The sequence below is a fragment of the Poeciliopsis prolifica genome, unplaced genomic scaffold (genome assembly GCF_027474105.1).
Source record: "Poeciliopsis prolifica strain line A6 unplaced genomic scaffold, Auburn_PproV2 SCAFFOLD006, whole genome shotgun sequence".
Taxonomy (NCBI): Eukaryota; Metazoa; Chordata; class Actinopteri; order Cyprinodontiformes; family Poeciliidae; genus Poeciliopsis; species Poeciliopsis prolifica.
This window is the reverse complement of record NW_026562381.1, coordinates 5,975,774-5,995,906: the sequence shown is the minus strand read 5'-3', so window position 1 is coordinate 5,995,906 and position 20,133 is coordinate 5,975,774. Positions and strand designations below refer to the sequence as shown.

Here is a 20,133-nt window from a genome sequence, read left to right as displayed (position 1 = left end):
CTCCAATGAGTCGACATTTCAACATGGCCTCGGCCTAATTTCCTCTGCTTTTCTTCACCTTTTTGGGTGGACAACCTTCTCCTCAGACATGCACACACAACATCTCTACCTTCTCCTATCAAAATAAGTTTTTTTTGGCCTTGGCCAATTTTATTTCCGTAGAAGTGTGAGGGCGAGCCATTCAGCGTTGTTTTGACAGATTCAGAAACTTGACTGCGGCCTCCAGGGCAGCTGCAGGGGCGTGAGGCCCTCGCCTCCAGAGTCTTCACCCTTCCGCCCCAAACTCTCAAAACGAGCAGCAACACAGCTGCCGTTGAATCTTCTCGCCTTGCTTCAGCCCCTTCACCTCGGGGGGCTCTCAGACACACACCGACACCATGAAAGGTAAAAGAGTGTGACATCTGATTCTGTAATGAGTGTATTTGCCCAGCCGTGCTATGAATGCACGCTCTTTCGTATGTAGAAATACACATTCCACTAAGATGTGTTGAGGTTTGGAGCCAGACTCCCTGCTGAGACCACACTTTTTTTCTTTTCTTTTTTTTTTTTTAAATAAAACATCTGAATGGCTGACACTCTAGGACTTAAACAAACACCCAAATAATTATGTGTTAAAGGAAATTTTTGGTTTTATTACAGCTTCAGTCTTATTTTCATAACTGTAACAGTACGCTCCAGAACTTAATTGCTGAAATCTCAGAGCGAAGCAGAGTTGAAAAAAATGAAGCACATTTGGCAAGAAAATGAGCTTTTAATCACACGAACCTTGTGCAAAACTGGAGCTTTGTTGATTTTTTTATTTATTTTTTCTTATATAAAAAGAACAAGTTAATGGACAATATTTAAGATTCTACATCACATTTTAGACAGTTTAAACTTCTGAATGACTATATGAGGCTCATATTTTTTACCTTTAAGTATAATTTGTCACTTTTTTCTGTTGCCCTATTTAATTATTTGCAGACATCAGTATTATCATATAGTTTTATTGGCTTTCCTTGAAATGCATCCACATACACGTAAAAGCTTTTTTTGAAAATGTTTTCAGCACTGACTAAAATCTGACTAAAAAAGAGACCATTTGAGAATTTTTCCCACTTTTAATGTGACCCTTGACGAGCACAACTCAAAAGAAGAGTAGACATCTGTTTAGGTTTGTGTTGGTTTCCAGTTTTCCAGCAGAAGTCTCAAAGTTTTATGCCAACATTGGTGGTATTTGGATGCTCATACATTTCTTACTTTACTTGTGACTTCAAGAACAAGAGCAAAGTTTTTCCTGACACTAAATTTTCATATTTGTGAACTACATTGCAGAACTAAAAGGACGTCCCTCCAACTCCATTTTCTTGGACATAATGCATGAAAAAAACTTGTCTTTACTCCAGCCTCCACATTTCTGTTCTTGTATGCATTACTCTTAAATGCCCAGTTTAAGTTGAATAAAAACAGCCGCAAAGTATGATATTGCCACCACCAACCACCACTATTTTTGATGATGTGTGGCCATAAAGTTGAACATTTGTTTCTTCAGACCAATAAAACATTCTCCCTCATGGTTTTGGGAGCCGTTTCATGTGTTTTTGCAAAACTTACCTGCCAGAAATTCCTGTAGGTGCTTTATTGTTGCTGCTGGCCTCCTGGCAGCGTCCCCGACCAGTTTTCTCCTCGTCTCCTCATCAATCATAAAGGTACCTCCAGTTCTTCATGGTGCCATATTTTCCCTACTTTATGATCTCTGTCTTCACCATGTTTTATGGTGCATCTAATCCATTGGAAATGATTTTGAACTGATGCCTTGGATCACTAATGTTTTGGAAGCTCCCATCAGCTTTTTCTTTCAGATGCTACTAAGAAAATGTAATGAAGTCCTGCTAGACAAATCGAGCTTTATTTAGGCTAATCAGGTGGACTTTAAATGATTGACTCCCAATCTTTTTATTTTTCTCCCGGAAATATTTCAGCTTGTATTTCAGTGGAGATAAACAAGTTAAAGGTCACATAAAATGTTCTTAAAATGGTTTTGTCTTTGTTCTTTTACATAAAAAACAAAAACAAAAAAACTTGCCATTTTAACAGGAGTGTGTATTTTTTTACATATTTACTTGATATTTTCTAATGTGTGTTTTGCTGGAGGACCCTTTCGGGTAAGTGGTTGGTAATTCTTCTTCTATATTAGTTCCTTTTCAGCACCAAAGAGTAAGAAGTTTTCACTTGTTCCCGTGGTTTATGCTTCTTTTTAAGACTACAAATCTCGACTTGCTCCTGGCTGTGCAGAGCATGTGGGGTTGCAGCGGGTTAACAGCGCCAGAGTTATTTGCTTCTTGGACACGGTGGCCTCGCCTGCCGGATGCAAGTTTGACTCAAGGGCAAAATCCAGAGTGAAAGCCTCTCATGTTTTTGACTGGTTGCCAACTCCGGTCCCTCCCTCCCCGTCGCTCTCAGGCCCCTCGGCTCTGCCGTCCCCTCCCCTCTGCCTGTGATTTACTCTCTCTTTCTCTGCACACTCGTTCCTCCTCTGATCCTTTCGCGCATCGGATTCGGCTCTGACATAAAGCAGGCCTGGTGTCCCTCTGCAGACAGCGAGGCCTCATGCACAAATTATGTCATCTCTGTGGAGCGATGCGCTCCGAAAAACCTTCGATGGCCACTGTAAATCTTATTTGTGGAATGTGAAATAACTGAATGAGCTCATGGCATGTTTTCTTTCACTGGAATCTCAAGAGACACAATTCATATTCGATTCCTAAATAGTTGATGTTTTTAATTACAGCTTTAATTAAAGTTCTATTCAAAATCTTCTGATCTGATTAAGATCACATTTTAAATGTATTTCAGTCTGATCTGTAGTGCACAAAAACACACAAAAATATTCAACACTACTGTTATTTATTGAACAGAGATCAAGCCAAAGGTAAAAATGAAAAACTGAGTACACCCTATGATTTGGTTTCATGTTGAACCACATCTAGCAGAAACAGCTCTCTGTAGTTATTTCCTGTATGACTTTATCAAACTCTCAAATGTCCATCCATGACCCAGTTTTTTACAATTATTCACAATGATCAGACAGAAAAGGGAGCAAAGAGAAAGGAAAGGGTCATCAAAGATCCAGAGGTCAGAGGTCAAATTCTTGACATCTGTGTTGAGGATCAATGCCTTTTGGTTTTTTATTGGAGTTTGTACAAAACTGCAGAAAAAGTCCAAGTATGGCTGCAACTAACTATCATTTTAGTAATTATTCTGACAATCAATTAATCGTATTAAAACAACTTTGCAAATTCTACAAATTTTTAATTTAACCACTTAAACTTTTTCATACAATATTAGAAATACCTTAAAATATGCAACCAGACAATTCAATTCCTTTTTAAATAAGAAAAAAAACCCTTTATTGCCTGAAATGCAATAATGCTGCATTCCTTTTGTATATTTGAAGCTAAAACTGCTCCACTTAACATTTAATCTGTTACTAAATTAGTTGACAATTATTTCAATAATTAATGCAATTGAAAGATATCAAAGCATTTTTCCTTTGATTTTAAGCTTTGATCAGACGTGATCATATTCTGTTAAAGCCTTCAATTTCAACCGCCCCAGTTCAGTTCAGTCTTTTGCTAGCTGTCCCGTCATGACCTTTAACCTTCAACATGTCACCTGCGGTCTGCAGAGTCTGAAGTGGAGCTCTTGGATTTTCAAATATCTAGAGAAATTGCAGTGTGACCTTGCTGGTACATTCACTTCTGGGAAAGCTGTTATCTGTTTTCAACTTCTGCTTTCTGAGAAGTTACGGACTTCATTTATTTTTTTTAGTAATGACCTCAAAATCCTTCCCAGATTGTTCGATAGAGAGGCAGAGATGGGAGGTAGCGTCTCTACGGTCATTGCTGATTCCTTTCCAGCTTGGCATTATGTTCTCCAGACCAACAAACTACTTTTGAGAATTGCAAAGGGAAATTTTGAATTTCTTCATTATGGAAGAAGGTGTACATTGAAGTATAAATTAATTCATATTTTGTTTGGGATAACCTGCTAATATTCCCAACATTTGAAGTTCTTTCTAAAAGCATTACTTCCATCATTTGTACTTCCTGGTCTATATATGTCATATGTTAGATAAATGTGACGGTTGCTTCACATTTTCTTTTAGCGATAATAACATTGTGCTTGCTATGAGAAGCATGTTTTATATTGAATGGGGCGCAAAAGTAGCACCATTTTACAAAAGGTGGCATGGAATTGCTGCACGCATGAGAAACAAAAAGGACAAACTTTGATCTGAATTTATGAAAAAAACCCTACAAAATAGCTCTGTGTGTTAATAACACTACAATCTGGTCAGTCGTTATTTGTCAGCGTTTAGTCGGTGCCCTTCTCTAAAATTTCCAAAGATATCACAAACTTTGGTGACCTTTACCTGAGTTTTCAGTTCCCATTGTGCTCTGTGTGTTTTTATTTAATTTTTAATTTTTTATGGTTTTTGAAGTGAGCTTTGCCTGAATCCAAGACGAGCCATCACCGAGTCTGGATGACTCATGGCGGCTTGAAAGGATTGCGGACTGACAGGTTAGGAAACCGCATGCAGCGAAAGCCTGCAGGCAGGGAACAAAGTCAACTCATGTCTCCCCAGGCAGGCCGCTCTGCTCAGACAACCTGTTATTATTTTGGTAATAAAAAAGCAGCAACAAAGATAAGGTTGGAATTTTAGTATCTCCGACTTTGTTTTCTGTTTATTGATTTTAATTTCTGCTGTGACTGGCAACAGAGATGCACTCCTAAAGTAACCGTGTTGTCGTGAAGCTAAGAATAAGACACCTGGATGGTATGGGCATCCATTTGTAAAACGGTGGGGAGACGGCGCTCTGCAGGTCAGATTGAAGCTGGCCAAGAATGTGCTGCAGGAGCAGCAGCGCTCCGAGCAGAAGATTCCCAGCATTCCTTGGTGGTTAAGGAGAGGCACTGGCCTTCACAGATAGGAAGTCGTCTGTCATTAGGGGGTAATCACTTCTAGAGGAGGATTGCAATTCTTGGAATGATTACTGTTGTTATCGGCAGTGAAACTTGGCGCAGAGAGCAGATGACTATTTTTCTTCTTTTTTTTTTATTTCTCTTGGTGAGTTCAAATGGCCTTTTCTAAACCCAGCAACATTTTCATAATTTTATTTTTATTGCCACATGATAAAAAGAAAATATCTGACTTATCTCACCCAGACTTGGTGGTGAACTTCAGTGTTGACTTAAAGCCAATTGGTATTTCTTACCTGGGGGCATTTCTAATTACTAATGGCTTGTGTGTAATGGTGCCTATCGTGTCAGTGGTGCAATGAGGTGGATGCAATCTGTCATGCAGACTCATGTTAAAACAACGGAGAATTTGTTGAACCTGGAGTTATCTGTGGGGATTTGCTTCATCTCACGCTACTTATCACTGTTTGTTTGCAGGGTTTTGCTCTTCCAGTCCTTTAAACTGGGCTCTCTTAACTCCTTCAGCTATTTTTGTCTCTTTTCTTTCCTTCCCCCTTCTCCCTTCTTGCCAGTCAAGCCAAATTTTTAGGTGGAAGAAGCATACCGTTAAGGTGGGGAAAAAAAGCCCATCAACGCTTGCCCGACATGCCAAGTATCCATCTTTCAGGGTCCCCCATTACCTCCTCCTCTTACCCCACGCCACCACAGCTACCCCCTGATCCTTGAGAGCAGGAAGTGTATGTTGTTAAGTGATGGATTGGCCCCGTGCTCTTGCGAGGGAAGGGGGAAAAAAAAAGGCCTTTCTTTCCCCTGCAGGGCAGTCAGATGAGTTTAGCAGTCTCAAAGCTGAGAGGTTCGGCTCTACTTTCTGGGAGCACCTGAAAGCTGCAGGCTCGTCTCCTTCGTATTAGAAGGGACATAATGACTCATAAAGCAGCAGGCTTAACTTTGAAACCTGAAAATAAGAGACCAAAAGGACGGATTTCTGTCTGTTTGAGTTTGCTTGCCAGAATGCTTGGGAGTTGCGCTCTATGAGAGCTGTTTTGCTGGAGGTCAGCAGGTTTGTGTTGGCATGCAGCCGCCGGTTACTTCCAGAGAGGGCAACTCAGGAAGTGTCCCTGGCACGTCCTCCGCATAATGCAGCACGCTTCACTGCTACCGGCTCAACCTGCTGTGACAAACAGGAACAGGCTGAAGTCCCCCCCTGCACCCAGTCACCTCGGTAAACCAAACCAAGTCTGGAATCGTTCGGGTTTTGATAAAGAAAAGTTCCCCCAGTAATAAATAAATCACTGGAATAATACAAAGGCATGCAAAACAAGAGAATTTCCACTCATGATCCATGGCTGTGTTGTCAGCCGTGGCCCTGTTGTGGTTACCAGAGCCTAGCTACGGTTTCCGTCACCTCATGTTCCACAGACACACAGGAAAACCAGGAGATAAAAGGCAGGGAAGCTGTCCGTTGGCACAGTACACTGGAAACAGTTTATATGGAAAAAAAAATAAAGCAAGCCTTGAAAAAACTGGGTTATTTTTATCAGTTTACCTGCAATGATTTTTTAGTTTTTGAGTCTGTAGGTAAATTAGTTCAACTTCCATGATATTGTCCTAACTGTCCTCACCTGCTGCAGTGCAGCTCGAAGTGCAATGGCATCATTGCACTTAGATGTCATGATTAATTAAAAATTAGCAAATTATGAGTTATATGCAATCTAATAATTACCTATAAGGAAAATAACAGTACGTCAGCTCAGAAAGCAATGAACAGTACTGGGATCACCATTTGAAGTTTAAGCAATATCCTTGAGAAACATAAAAATCCTGTTTTTGTTTCCACAAATTAATTATTTGGAAATCCTAAAGTATCTGTAGAATAATACAATCCATGTTTAACCTTTCAGTATTACGCTATGAGGCAGAATCATAATATTAACAAATCTATGTGATAAAAGGGGTGGACTTAAAGGTTTATCACAATATATTGTGCTACTATTGTATTTACTGTAAACTATTTGTCACTTGCGTTGTAGGTAACTGCTTTGCTCTGACTCATGACATCAATTATAGCCCCATAAACACAAATACTGTTCTTGAAAAACATTCCGATTTGTAAAAACTTTTGATTTGTACCAGAAAACTGCACACAGAAACTGCATTTAATATTTTCTGAAACTTTCATTGAAGAAACAATGGAGAAACGGTAAAATTAATAATCGTGACAGGTTTTTTTTTATTATTATTTTTTTAACATTAACAATAACAGTTACATGCTTTCACTGACAGTTTGTTGATTTATCTGTGATGTTAAAAGGCTTCCTTGCCGTCTCACAATTTGTTTACCTGCCTTGAATGTTTTACAAGTACCAAGAAATTGGGAATTGTTTTAGTAATGATAAGCTAAAATAGTGCAAACGCAAATTTGTCACTTTATGTCAGACTTGTAAAGTAGCAACAACAGCAGCAGCATGATGTATGAAAAGGAGCTCTAAGGCTGCCATTCCAGTTCCTCCAGCCTACACTGATCCCTTCTGACATGACCTCCTGCCTGGCTTGCGTCTGCGTCTATCTCCTGCTCTGTCTCCACTGGTCCCGGTTTGGCCTCGGTTTGGCCTCTCTGGCCCAGATCCAGGCCCTCAGATCCATTCACTCTTGGAATTTTTTCATTTATTGCTGAAATTCCTTGTTCGTTCAGTTGTGTTCAGTTAAAAACCAATACTTTTTTTATAATCCTGAATTCATCCTGCTTGTCAGAATGCATTCATCACCACAGGTTGTCACTTCGAGGCTGACGACAGTGAAAGCAGACGGACCATATTTGTCTGTCTGGGCTTGAGAGGCGCCTGCCACCTAATGACGTCTGACAAATGAGACAGCGGCGGCTTCGGGTGCTCTGGGACTGTTTTGGGGTCACCATGATGTGATCTGTAGCAAGTGGGGGCTTTATCAGATAACATCCACATTGTCTCCTTGCTAAAAACCTCAGTTTCACAGTTTCCTTCTAAGCCTTTTGGTTGTCTTACCTTCAGCTTCTACCTCTTCACCATAACAAACAACCACTGAGGAGGTCAGAGGTCACATCCTAACAATTTAAGCCACAAATAAACAGCTGGAGAACCTGGAACAATGTGGAATGTTCTTGTGAATGTAAAAATATCCCCAAAAAATTGACTCAATTTAGTTTTTTTTTATTTCTTAGGCTTTGATGCGTCCAGGCCGCCTTGACAGGATTGTCTATGTTCCTCTTCCCGACGGTCCGACCAGATGGGAGATATTTTCCTTGCAGTTCCGGAATATGCCCGTAGCAGAGAACGTTTCCCTCGATGAGCTGGTCACTCGGACCAACAAGTACTCTGGAGCAGAAGTGAGTAATTCTACATACTTTATAGGGAATAACAATAAGATTTGCGGCTTTTGATCATTAATGCAAATCATGATTTTTCTAGGCTGGAATTATTAAACAATGATAATTTTTGATGAATTAATAATCTTTATTAAATTTGCTTAGAGTTCTTGTAAGGGCATAGTTTAAAAAAAAAAAAACTATGTTCTTCGTTCCTGTAGATGCTTTTGTTGGAGTATTTTCAGAGAATTATAAGGTTGTATAAAAATGCAATATTAAATGTAATCTAAAATGATTTTGAATTTTGTACAAATGTTGCCCCAAAAAATGTTTCATGTTCTAGATATTGTGGTGGTCGTCCCAAAAATTTGAAAAGACATTTTTCTTTCTTTCTGTTTGATCAATCCGGTACAGAGGTATTAACAGAGATCTTTCTAATGCCAAGGTTTTTCACGTTGTGGATCTTACATGGATGTTTGTGTTGGGGAATTGGAAAGTGCTGAACTCTTAAATATATAGGTAAACAAATAACGCTTGGAGACATGATTCTTTTGCTACCGGCCACAATGGGTTTGGGAGATTTAACAAACACAGGATGAAAGTTAATATTTTTATGGGGTTTTTTTTAATATAGATAATGTTACAACACTGAATTTGAGAGGGTTAAACATTATGCACACATGTTCTGTTGAGTTGAGGTCTGAGTTTTGTTTTATTCTCTCAGAACTGGTTTCAGTGTGTGTTTGCCTACCCAATGACCCAGTGCTTTCAGTCAACTTGTACTTATGTCCACGACTCTGAAATCTGCAGTTGTTTAAAAATGGCTCCAAAAAACTTTCCCAAGTGGTGTTGATCTACACTTTTTCCTTTTAGATCTTCTCTGAGTTCTTAACTTTCCCTGAGTTTTGACCTTTCTAATGATTTCAGGGAAGCAAGTCTTTTTTTTTGCTGACAAAGTTCATTTATCCGTTTATTCAATCATGATTACCAACGTCACAGACGTTACTCGACTCCAGGCTTTTCAAGTTAGGACATTCTGTGTTGCTCAGTACCCCTTATAAAAATATTTAGCTCAGTGAATCTAAATATTTAAGCCTATTCATATGATCTTGACCCTGTTAGTATCAGAGAAAATCCATAATAAATGCAAACTTGTGCAGCCAGTTCTTCCTTGCAGGTGTTTGTGGTATAATTGTTCCACACTTTATGAGAATGATTTATCAAAATCCAAAAGAATATGACTGAACAAAATGTTCCAGAAGAGAACAGAAAACAAACATGTACAATGGCATCTGTGAACAATAAAAATGTACAAAGCAAAGTATTTGACAAAATAAAGCAAGAACTCGTTTTAACTACAGTTGAATTGGAGTGTTAAGATTAGACCACAAACTTTACCAAATTTTAAGAGTTGGAGTATCTTTGAAAGACATCCATAGTTACTTTTCAATTTTGCAGTTTTGTTTTTGTAGCTTAGATATTTATAATCATTTCCATGTCCAAAATGAGGAACTATCTGTGTTTTTTCAAAATCACCGAATCAACGCAGCTCGAGTTAACTATGTTGTACCAGACCCCTTTTTTCAGAACCTATTTTTCTGGAGTCTCAAGTGTGTCAAGTCATTTCACTGATGCATTAAATGTTAATTGATACTGACTGGCATGAACCAAGAAGTAAATATTACCCTCCTCACAAGCGAAGGAATCTAATCGCGGTCTGAAAGCTAGAATGAGAGCAACAAGTTCACAGATGGGTGCTTGAAGAACGTGCTGCTGGGAGAGGCTTGCCAACGGTGCTGTTTGGTTTTCATGCCCTAGGTGTTGCCAAGGAGATGATTCTTGCTCCTACCACTTCATATAACATAAACGTCTATCACACTACCGATATAGGGTGTCAGAAACCGCTGGCAGGCTATCAAGCAAGAGTCAACAGTTTTTGTGAGTTTATTGAAAATCTGGTAACTGAATATGTGTCAGTGGGTCATATCATTAACATGGACAATATGACCGTATTGGTTCTCCTGTTTGACAACTTCTAAATAACTGCAACTTATATTCAAGTGCAACTTTTATGCGTCTTTCCTCTTCACAACACATTTTTTTGAATGCTACAAGGTAAAGCCCAGTAGAGTGAGGTAACTGGTATTCTTAGCAGATATTTATAGAAAAACCTAACATATCTGTAATTTACCACAGTGGGAAATTATAACTTGTGACAAAACCTGTTCTCATTTTGACAAAGGAAAGAAAGCATGTTCATATGTATACTATCAAACACTGCTCATGGTCGCCTCAGTGGTCTGGCTGTTGACTTCCTGCTCTAGATAGTCTGTAAAATTAATGGCATCAACTGTGTTGTGTCCCCCATGAATTTTGGGTTGTTCCCTTTCTTTCTTAAATCCAAATTTTCCATCTGTTCCATCTGTTAATCCTGGTTTAAAAATTTGTTTCCTCAGAGAAACAGCCGCTTCTATGTAAGGAAGCGGAAATGTAAAAATTCAAAAGGCTCGTTTTGTTTCAGTAAAACATGTTTTAAATTAACTCATGATCTTTGGCTTCTTATTAATAAAACTGATTTCTTTAAGTGTTACACTTTCAAAATATGTTAGTGTACTTTATTCATAATAGACTAGAGGAAAAACATGCACACGTCTTACAGAGTGCAAACCTTTTTGTTGATATATGCACTAAAGTTTTGAATATTTGCACAAGAGTTATGATTGTCACACTCTTTGCAACCTTCAAAACATAAACATAAACTTTTCTCCTCATCACAGAGGAAAAAAGTTTCCTCTGTGAAATAGTGTTTTTGAATAAGCTTTTTTTTCCTGCATTATGTTCCTATTACTGTAGATCTGGCATTGTGTATGAATTTGTCGTTGACAAATCTCTAGATGCAAGTTTGCATTATTGAAATGTACATTTATTTCCTCATCTTTCAGTTTATTAACCTTCTGCTACTCCAGAAGGCAGATAAGAAGCGATTCTGGTACTCCAGAGGGATGTTAGTGTTTTTTCCATGATGTCTGCATCATGTCTGTGCTGTGTCACTGAACACCCTCGTGATCTCACTGTGAACAGGGTGTAATCATACAAACATTCTTTTGTAGAAGATTTGTTTCTCTGTGTTCGTCTGCCACGTGACTCACATTGTGCCAAACAGAAACACTGCCACTGTCCTCCATGAAAGTCCAGTTTGGAGATTCTTAGCAGCTGGGAAACAATTTGATGAACAATGCATCACAGTTTGAATTTGAAAAAATGCACTACCATTGAGTGAAGTAGTTTTTGTCAAATCATGTTTGTATGACACATGGCTTATTTATGCTAAATATGAGCTATACTTAATTTTTTGTTTGAGTTGAAAGACATTACTTTAAAATGTTCAACATGTTTTCACCTAGACGTAACTACCCACTGTATGTTGAGACTTCAACGGTCTCCTGAAAAAGAAGTCATTTAGGTCCTGAAACACACATGCAAAACAACCAGAAGCACAGTCATTTGCTCTGATGCCTTTTCTGTAACAAAATAACAGTTTTTATGGCTGTTCTGTTAGATACACTTGTGAATGCAGCTGTGCACAAAGGAAAAAAAAATCTTATTGCTTGCTGCTTTCATGCACTTCTCTGACGCAATGCAGGAGCAAGGTTTGTTTGGATCACAGAAACTGAACCTATAATACCATTGAATCTACACTTGAGCTTAACATTTACACTTACCAGCTGCAAACTCTTAAAATGCTGCTTTTTATGTTTTTAATTTAGTTTTTACATTCAAGTAGGACATATGCAGCAAAATCTTATGGATTTCTGATTCCATTTGCATCCATGCATACTGAGACAAAATTGATCTTCCTTGATGTTAGTCTCATACCATTCTTTGGTAAACCTACTTTTTTGGGGCTGTTTTCTGAAAAAGTGATCATATCCCTCCATGCTCTACAGGCACAGTATCAATTCTGGCATTGTTCCCAGATCACTTTGGCCATAATTCAAAGCTGGAGAATTAAGGCTGAAATGGTTAGGATTCGTTCAGAAAAGAGATAATATAAAATATAGAGTATGCTGGGATGTAGGAATTAGATGAGACTAAAGACGTAGAAGATTGATTGATCTTGATACCAAACATTCTACACGAATAAATACATTTTGAGTTCATAAAATCCAATATTTTGAAGCATAATGTGTTGAGTCTCTCAAGCAAGCCAGTAAACTCTGTGATGGTTTCCAGTGTGCGTTGAAATGCTCCAGTTTTCTGGTTCAACTTCCAGTAAAAGTGCATCCATTCGATCGTTGCATCCCATTTACAGATATCCTTGTTTATTTACTTGCTCATTTGTTGTATTTGTCCCTCGAGGCTCAGTTCTGATAAACTCAGGTTTATCTCCAGCGCCGTGTTGTTCGGTTATCTCTATCCTGTTTTCTCCCAAAGTTCCCCTCAGCGAGTTTAAAGTTTCATCTAATCTAATATGATCTTTAGCGTTGGCATGTAAAATATAATACCCACCCAGGTGAGATGCAGCTTTCCATTCTACCTATGAGTTCTTATCAACTCGACTATGGCATGCCTTTGAATTTTTATGGAGCTTGGAGAACTCATTGGCAAGTGACAGCACAACTCCATTCCACAGATGAGACACTACACCAGAAACCCTGATGTCAAACGCAACATATGATAGCGGGGCTTTGGTTTCTTGCCGCATACCTCCTCCAGGTGTACGCCTGCTTTAGGCTGAATTCTGGGTGGGGGTTGCTCTGTCAGAAACAGGGGGAAGAGTTTGTACTTTTAGGATACAGGGAGGCCCTATAAGTAACCTCAATCTGGCACTGATATGTAGTGATATTTTATAGTGTCAAAATGAGAAGACAGAAGGGCCTAAGCCTTTCAGCGTCCCGACCAGACTTGATTTAAGAAGAATTAAACTTTTTTTTTTTTTATCTTGCTTCAGGGAGCATTTTGTGTTATATACGAGAAAGGTGAGATAACCCTATGAAATATTAAATATGTGGGGTTATCAGTGTAGTCAGCAAGGTACGCAAAGTAAAAATGCAAAAGTTTCTATATATAAATGATACAAGGCTGTATCACAAGAAAATTTGGAGGTAAAATATGAGGCATTGCTCTATAAAGAATTGCCAGATGTGTTCTAAAATGAGAATGTTATCTTTCAAAGAGTTCAAATTAAACTCATCACTCCATATCAGTCAAAAAAAAATCCTTTATGTTAGTTTTACCCTAGAAGAATAATGGCATTTCATGCGAGGATTGATTCTTTTGACTTGCAAAAAAAAATAAACCTTGTTAAACAGATGCTTCAAATTTACATTTTTCCAAAGACCACATTTCTTTTGAACTTAATATTATCTAATTATGCAATTTCATTTTGCTGCATTTACTACTACATTAGTTATTTTGGTAACATGTTAGCCTGTAATGTTGAAGTTATATAGCTTTACAATATATTTCTGAGCTGTGAGCTATTTGACTTTTTATGGTAACTGGAGCTCAAACTGGAGGAGCTGGGTGGCTTGTAATCTTCACATTTTTCTCCTCTCTTTTAGGAGCTAGTTTTTAAAGATTTCAGCATTATCTTGTCTTGTGAAGGCTTTGATTGTTGGAATAGTTGAGACTTGGTTTTCTTCTGGTTTGTATGATTCAGCTGGCCCAGGAAAAGACCTGGACTTGTTCTGATGTTGCTTCTCTACCAATATCATTCTGGCCATTTATATAGACAGAGTTCTGGGTCCCCTTTGTTGACCACAGGCTGTTCGCCAGTATGAAGGGATAGTCCTTCCAGTAGGTTCCATGTGCATCCAGGGGTTTCCTCAGATTGGGACTTGCTTGGAAAACCTCCAAAATAAGGCACTATTACTCCAAGCGCCTCATCTTGTTTCTAAGGCAGAGCCTGGCCACCTTACAGAGGAATTTCAATACAGCTTCTTGTATTTGGCATCTCATTCTTTCATTTGTGATCCATGTCTCCTGACCATAGTTGAGTAATTCAAGAGCTTTCCTTTTTTCAGCTCCTTCATCACCACAACAGACTTGGGCAGACAAGGCCCTGATCCATCTATCCGTTTCCAGCTCCATCCAACCGTCACTTGTGAACAGGACACCAAGATATTCAAACTCCCGCTAGAGGCACAGACTGACCGCCAACCTGAGGGGAGCAGTCAACCTTTTTCCGCTTGAGAACTACTGCCTCAAACTTTGAGGAGTTGACTTTTACGTTCAGTGTAATCTGATAAACGTGCCAGGTATCCAGATCTATGTTTAGGCGCTGCACATATAGGTACATTCAGAACAATTCACTCTTCACTCTGACTACCTGAAGCGCCGACTTTTATTACATTCTTGGTATTTCAGACTTGTAAGAGAGAAGAGAGAGGTTGAGTTGTAAGATGGGGGTTGGGATTGTCATTCATCAGGACACATTTGTTGTTTCCTCGGAGCTAGAAATTGCTAAAAGAAAAGAAAAAATTCACCCATCTTCCTACCTGCCTGGAGTGACATCTGGTTTCTCAACCATCACCTTCCCCCTCACTTACCCCTCCACCCACAACAGATTTTAACTTACACTCAGGCAAGAAAATTGCTCCCGGCTCTCCTTCCTCACCTCTGTCGTCAAGTCCTCCAAACAGAAGCAACATTTGATACTGTAATCACAGTGTTGTTAGAAGAATAAGAAGAAACAGAAAGGCTAAACTTGCTCCTCAAAGAAGGTGTGATGCTGTGCTGCTCTTTTTTCTTCTTCTTCTCAAGCCCTAACATGAAAAGACCTTAGGGAATTATTGCTCCCTGTTAGATAAATGAAGTTTGTTCTGGCCTCATTTGTTGCTTTGTTGAAAAACCAAGACTGTATCAGCTTTCAGCAATTCTTTTGAATTGCTGAGTTCATTTTTAATATTGACATCGGCAGCGAGCAGACACCAGCTACAGGTTGGTACGAAACAGACATTTTGATTTGTGAACAAAATGTTTTTTAGTTTTACTGTTTTCTTGCGATTCCCTGCACTCCATAAAAAAGGAGACAAGAATCAATTCATCCATCCGTTTGTCTATTCATTCACCCATTCTTCCATCCATCCTCCTTTCATTTTTCCATGTGTCCATGTTTCCATGTTCATCCATCCATCCATCAATCATCTGTCTTTCCATCCATCCATCTTTTATGCAAGTCCTCATCTATATTTTATCTATCCATCCATCCAACCAACCATCTGTCATTCATCTATCTGCCGTCTATGTAGAAATGTCGACAGAAAACTTTGATATCATAGTAAACTTTTATATTGAACTGAAAATGTATGGAGAACTCTGAAAGTTTGAGTTTGAAATAATATCTAAACATTTTGATATAAAAATAATCTAAAAATCAATTCAACTGTTTTTCCCATATTAACACAAAAAATATTCTCTAATTTGTTGTTTTTTTTTATCTTAATCTTATAATTTTCTCAAAAAAGAATCTGAGAAGACTGAAATAATGTCTGCCACCACTTACAGATGAGGATCTCATGGATCTCCCCCCCATGGAGCTTGATTGACATGTGACCTCGAGGAAGCAGAGTGCAAAAACACTGCAGTAATGAGCTCTTGGCAGACGTTGACAACTTGTTGACAAAAAGAAGGGGGAGAAAAAACAAGATTCCCATGCATGGCCACTTTTGGCTCAGAAGTGGAAGTTGACATTATGGAGGTGGTGATAACCAGCAGGCAGCACCAACCTTGCCTGGTGCTCTCGCACGTGATCTCACAATGTTGCAACATCCGCACCTTGAGCTCAGTTCAGCTATGTCAAAAAAATAAATCTTCATGGATGACTTCAACCATGACTCCATGAAGGTCTTTTTTCTCTAGAGCTACTTGGTGTTCTTGGACACGCGTGATTAACATCCATTGACAACCAGCGCTGCAACGGTTCCTTTAACCCCTTTTTTACCAAAAACCTTGAAAGAGGCTTTAGGGTTGGGAATTCAAATTTTATCAAAGTATTTTGTTCTGGTATTGTAATAACAATGAAAGTAACAATAAGAACTATTTATTATTTCTGTTTTAGGCAACTGTATGGTTTCTGGATGACACAGAAATCATAGTGGCACAAACACAAATACCGCTTTTAATAAACATAACAATTTGAATATGCTCTTTAGGGCACCAGCCACAAAACCTACACACTGCACACAGCAACTGCATATTATATTTTCAAATGTATTGACATTTATTGATACTCTTATTGAACAGCCAGTGAGAAAATAGTAAAACTAAGTCTTCTGACACAATGGACAGATTTTGGGTATTTTAAAAGTTATTAATCAAAATTTAGCACTGAAATGATCGATCAAATCTCTCATTATAATGAGAAGTTAATTGTGATAAATAATACAATAAATTCCCACCCCTCCCATCTTCCTAATCTTTCTGTCTGTAAAGAGACATTTAAGTTTCAGAATCAAAGACTTGGACTTGGACAGGGCTCTAAAGACTCAATACTGAATTAGATTTGACAGCTGGAACTCGTACCTTATAAATTTGTTGTGTGATGTAATCATGCTGGAAAGTGTTGATAATTTAAGTAAATTATTATTCATGACCCCTCTGAGTTACCATAGTGTATATAAATAACTGCTTGTCATGTTAAAGGGTGCGTTTGAAGTAATCACCAGGAACTTTTGCAGAGCGTAGGCTGTTAATGATTCATAATAACCTGTTTATGTTGCAGCATCATGATAATGACCACCTTCAAGTTTAATTTATTTTTAAAAAGTATCTTCTATGTTTCTGAAAGTCAGTGCGATCAGCTCGCTGAGACATGTATTTAGGATGTATGACTTCTTCTGATTGGCTGCACAACTTTGTGCAGCACAACCCCATGCTGCTGTCAAGCAACATATATATAATAATACAAGTAATAACAAGGTTTGTAGGTAGCCTGAGGAGAAGAACTGTGTAAAAAGAAGTAGCCAATTTGAGCACAAGGATAAATAGATGTAAACTATCATCTACAAAATAAAAGCACTTAGCTTCTTTTAAAGATTTATCATTGGTTTGAGGTCATCCATTTTTAATGGTAAATGGTACTTTTGAATTCAATATCCTGCAAAAAAGATGTTAAGAGTAGGGTTAATGTAGCTCTAATAATAATAATTTATCCTGATTGCTGATCACTTTGGTTCAAGTCTGATCTGAGAATATTTTTAAAACAGTTAAATTGGAGAAAGGATCTCTGCTTTCAGCAACACAAATGTGTATAATCTTGAACTTTACACTGCATTGTTACACATTGATTTTATATTATTGAACTCTTGTATTTTAGAGACTTTGAGTCTGAATAGGCATCCAGGCTTTCCAGAAGTCTTTTCCCAACAATTAAAAACCATACTCTTATATAATGGCACACACACAAAACCACTCTCACAGGAAGACAAATGGTTTCCCCGTAACACCTGTTGTGGTTGTGGCTGTTCCTCCTCTGGCTCTGTGTGTTGACTGTCTGATTTATGGCCTGGTATTTGTTGTTGTAAAGATTTTTATCACCAAGGACACAAGCTCCTAAAAGAAGGAAGAAAAAAAGAACACAAAACGTGTCATTGTGCAAATAATAGTGATGGTACAAAATGTGCAACATTAATATACAAGAAGAAACACAATCCTTCCTTTCTTGGTACCCACATAATCCTTGCAGGATTGCTGAGGAAAACATAATATAACCATCAAATGAATATGTCAGCTGTAGTGGAATGTATGAGCAATTCTCCAAAATACACTTTACTGTCTGGACTTATGTGTGTTATTTTCTTGTGGCTGACCACTGACAAAGTCACATAGTAGCTCAGACAGATGCTGCTGATAAAGAAAACACAATCAGCGTTCAACAAAGGAAGCGAGGAAAAAGCTATTAACACCTTTCTCCTGAATTCCTCAAACCCCTTAGTTCACTTCCACCCCACAGGCCTTTTGGCTCCTGACAGCGTGAATATGTTATTTTAGTTGACAGAGTTAAATAAAGGTTTAAAAAAGAAAACAGTTCTCCTTCTGTTTCAGGCTCTGAGGCTGTTTTGGCCCTTAACAGAGCCCTGGATCAGAGGAAGCTTCCATGCGGCCCTAATTTTACATTTCAAAAATATAAAGCCTGTGCTGTGGTTTATGTGTAAGTACATGGTGAAGAACCAATTGGATTTTTTTTCAGGGAAATATGAACCATCAAGCGTGCCCAACACGCAGTTTATAATAATGTGGTAGAAAATGGGCAAAAAAGAGAGAAAGAACCTGAGCTAGAGGGCAAGAGTAAAAATATAGTGGAGGAAAAATATAAAATGTGATTAAGTTATTATATTAAGATTAAAACCTGACCATTACAGTTTTTGAAAAGAGAAACCAGAACTAGAGCCCAAATACCATCAGGGGCCTCGAATAAATACTTTTTACAACAAACTATAGATTTAATATGTTTTAAATTTGTTCAGTAAGAATGGGACTGCTCTTAAATTTAGTTTGGCAAGGTTAGATTAAAAAAAAATAATTTTAAAAGCTCCTAATTGACAGTATAGAGAAATTAAGTTTATTCTTTAAAAGGGGAAAGGCAAGAGCAGACATCATTTAAGGAAGGCAGATGTGTGTCCTTCCTTTAGGATCTTTGGTATGTGTTCAATATGCATCAACAGGCATTAGTGGTATACATAGACCGCCTTGGCTGTGTGGTAGTTTTAGGTGAAATTAGAACAGTAGTCTTTAGGGACTTAGACTATAAACTGTAAATTCATTAACAAGTTGAAACACTAGTGCTATAGAGAATACATATGAAGATCTATGATTACCGTTATTGAAGCTAAGCACTAATTCCTGACTTAAGATACAAAGAATGTCAATTCTAATAATTAAATTTTTGTTTTAATCTAAATTTTTGTTTTTCATCCAAATGAACCATTCCTTTAGTTTATTTAATTTTTGTTCTTCCATTTATTTATCGTAACAGTTAAATTTCAGAAGGAACAACACTTCTCTCTTCTACCCCCCCACCCAAATAAGAGGCCCAACTATACGCCTCACCCACACACACACACAGCCACACACACACATACGTAGACATAATCATAACACAGTGTGGCCTCAGTGCAGGTGCGATCCCACATGGCTCTTTCCAAAACAAAAATTGCCTGAGGGTCTGGTGGAACAACACCTGAATCCCTCGTATAGAAGTTAATGAGGAGCAGAAAGTTTGCACTTCCAACATTTTTATAAATGAAAAAAACGTCAATTATAATTATTATTGAATTATTGTTTTGTGCTTTACACACTAATTTTTATTTGGTGATATGATTTGAATCACACTCCAATCTGGTCAGAAGTGTGTTACCTACCGCTTCCCTATTCTTGCTCGTTCTTCCTTTTTTTCACTGGTTACGGGAGAGTAGGGCTGCAACAATAAGTGCATATTGATGGAGACAGAAGGAACAGAGAAAAGAAAACAAAACGGCCACCTGACGAAACACTCAGTGTGAAGGGGGCTTACCGTGAATGTCCATTTCCTCAAGCAGGTGACATCCATCGAGAAGGCTGAGCCCTCGCAATCCCTCGTCCATCAGATGCTCCGTGTTATAGTTTCCTTTTTTTGTCTTTAAATATGTTGTTTTTCTCTTTTCCTCAAAATGTACCACTTGTGATTTTGTCAGTGGTCGGCTTTACCAGGCGTGAAACTCCCCGGTGCTAAAATTCTTTAGCAAACAAACGGCCAAAAATCTCTGATGCTCCTCTGGGTGGATCCGTCCTGAGGTTAATGGTACTATTCTTCTTTCCAGAGCCTTCCCGCACCGTACTTTCAATTATTT

At 38.3% G+C, this 20,133-nt stretch overlaps 1 protein-coding gene across 1 annotated transcript in view; it reads left to right on the top strand.

The window, feature by feature from the left end:
• The window catches only part of LOC129360484 (ribosome biogenesis protein SPATA5-like), a 110,108-nt gene that overhangs the window by 81,184 nt on the left and 8,791 nt on the right, over window positions 1-20,133 (top strand). The window contains exon 15 of the mRNA XM_055030751.1: window positions 8,159-8,323. Coding sequence (XP_054886726.1) covers window positions 8,159-8,323 — 165 coding nt within the window. The remainder of the gene's footprint in view (window positions 1-8,158; window positions 8,324-20,133) is intronic.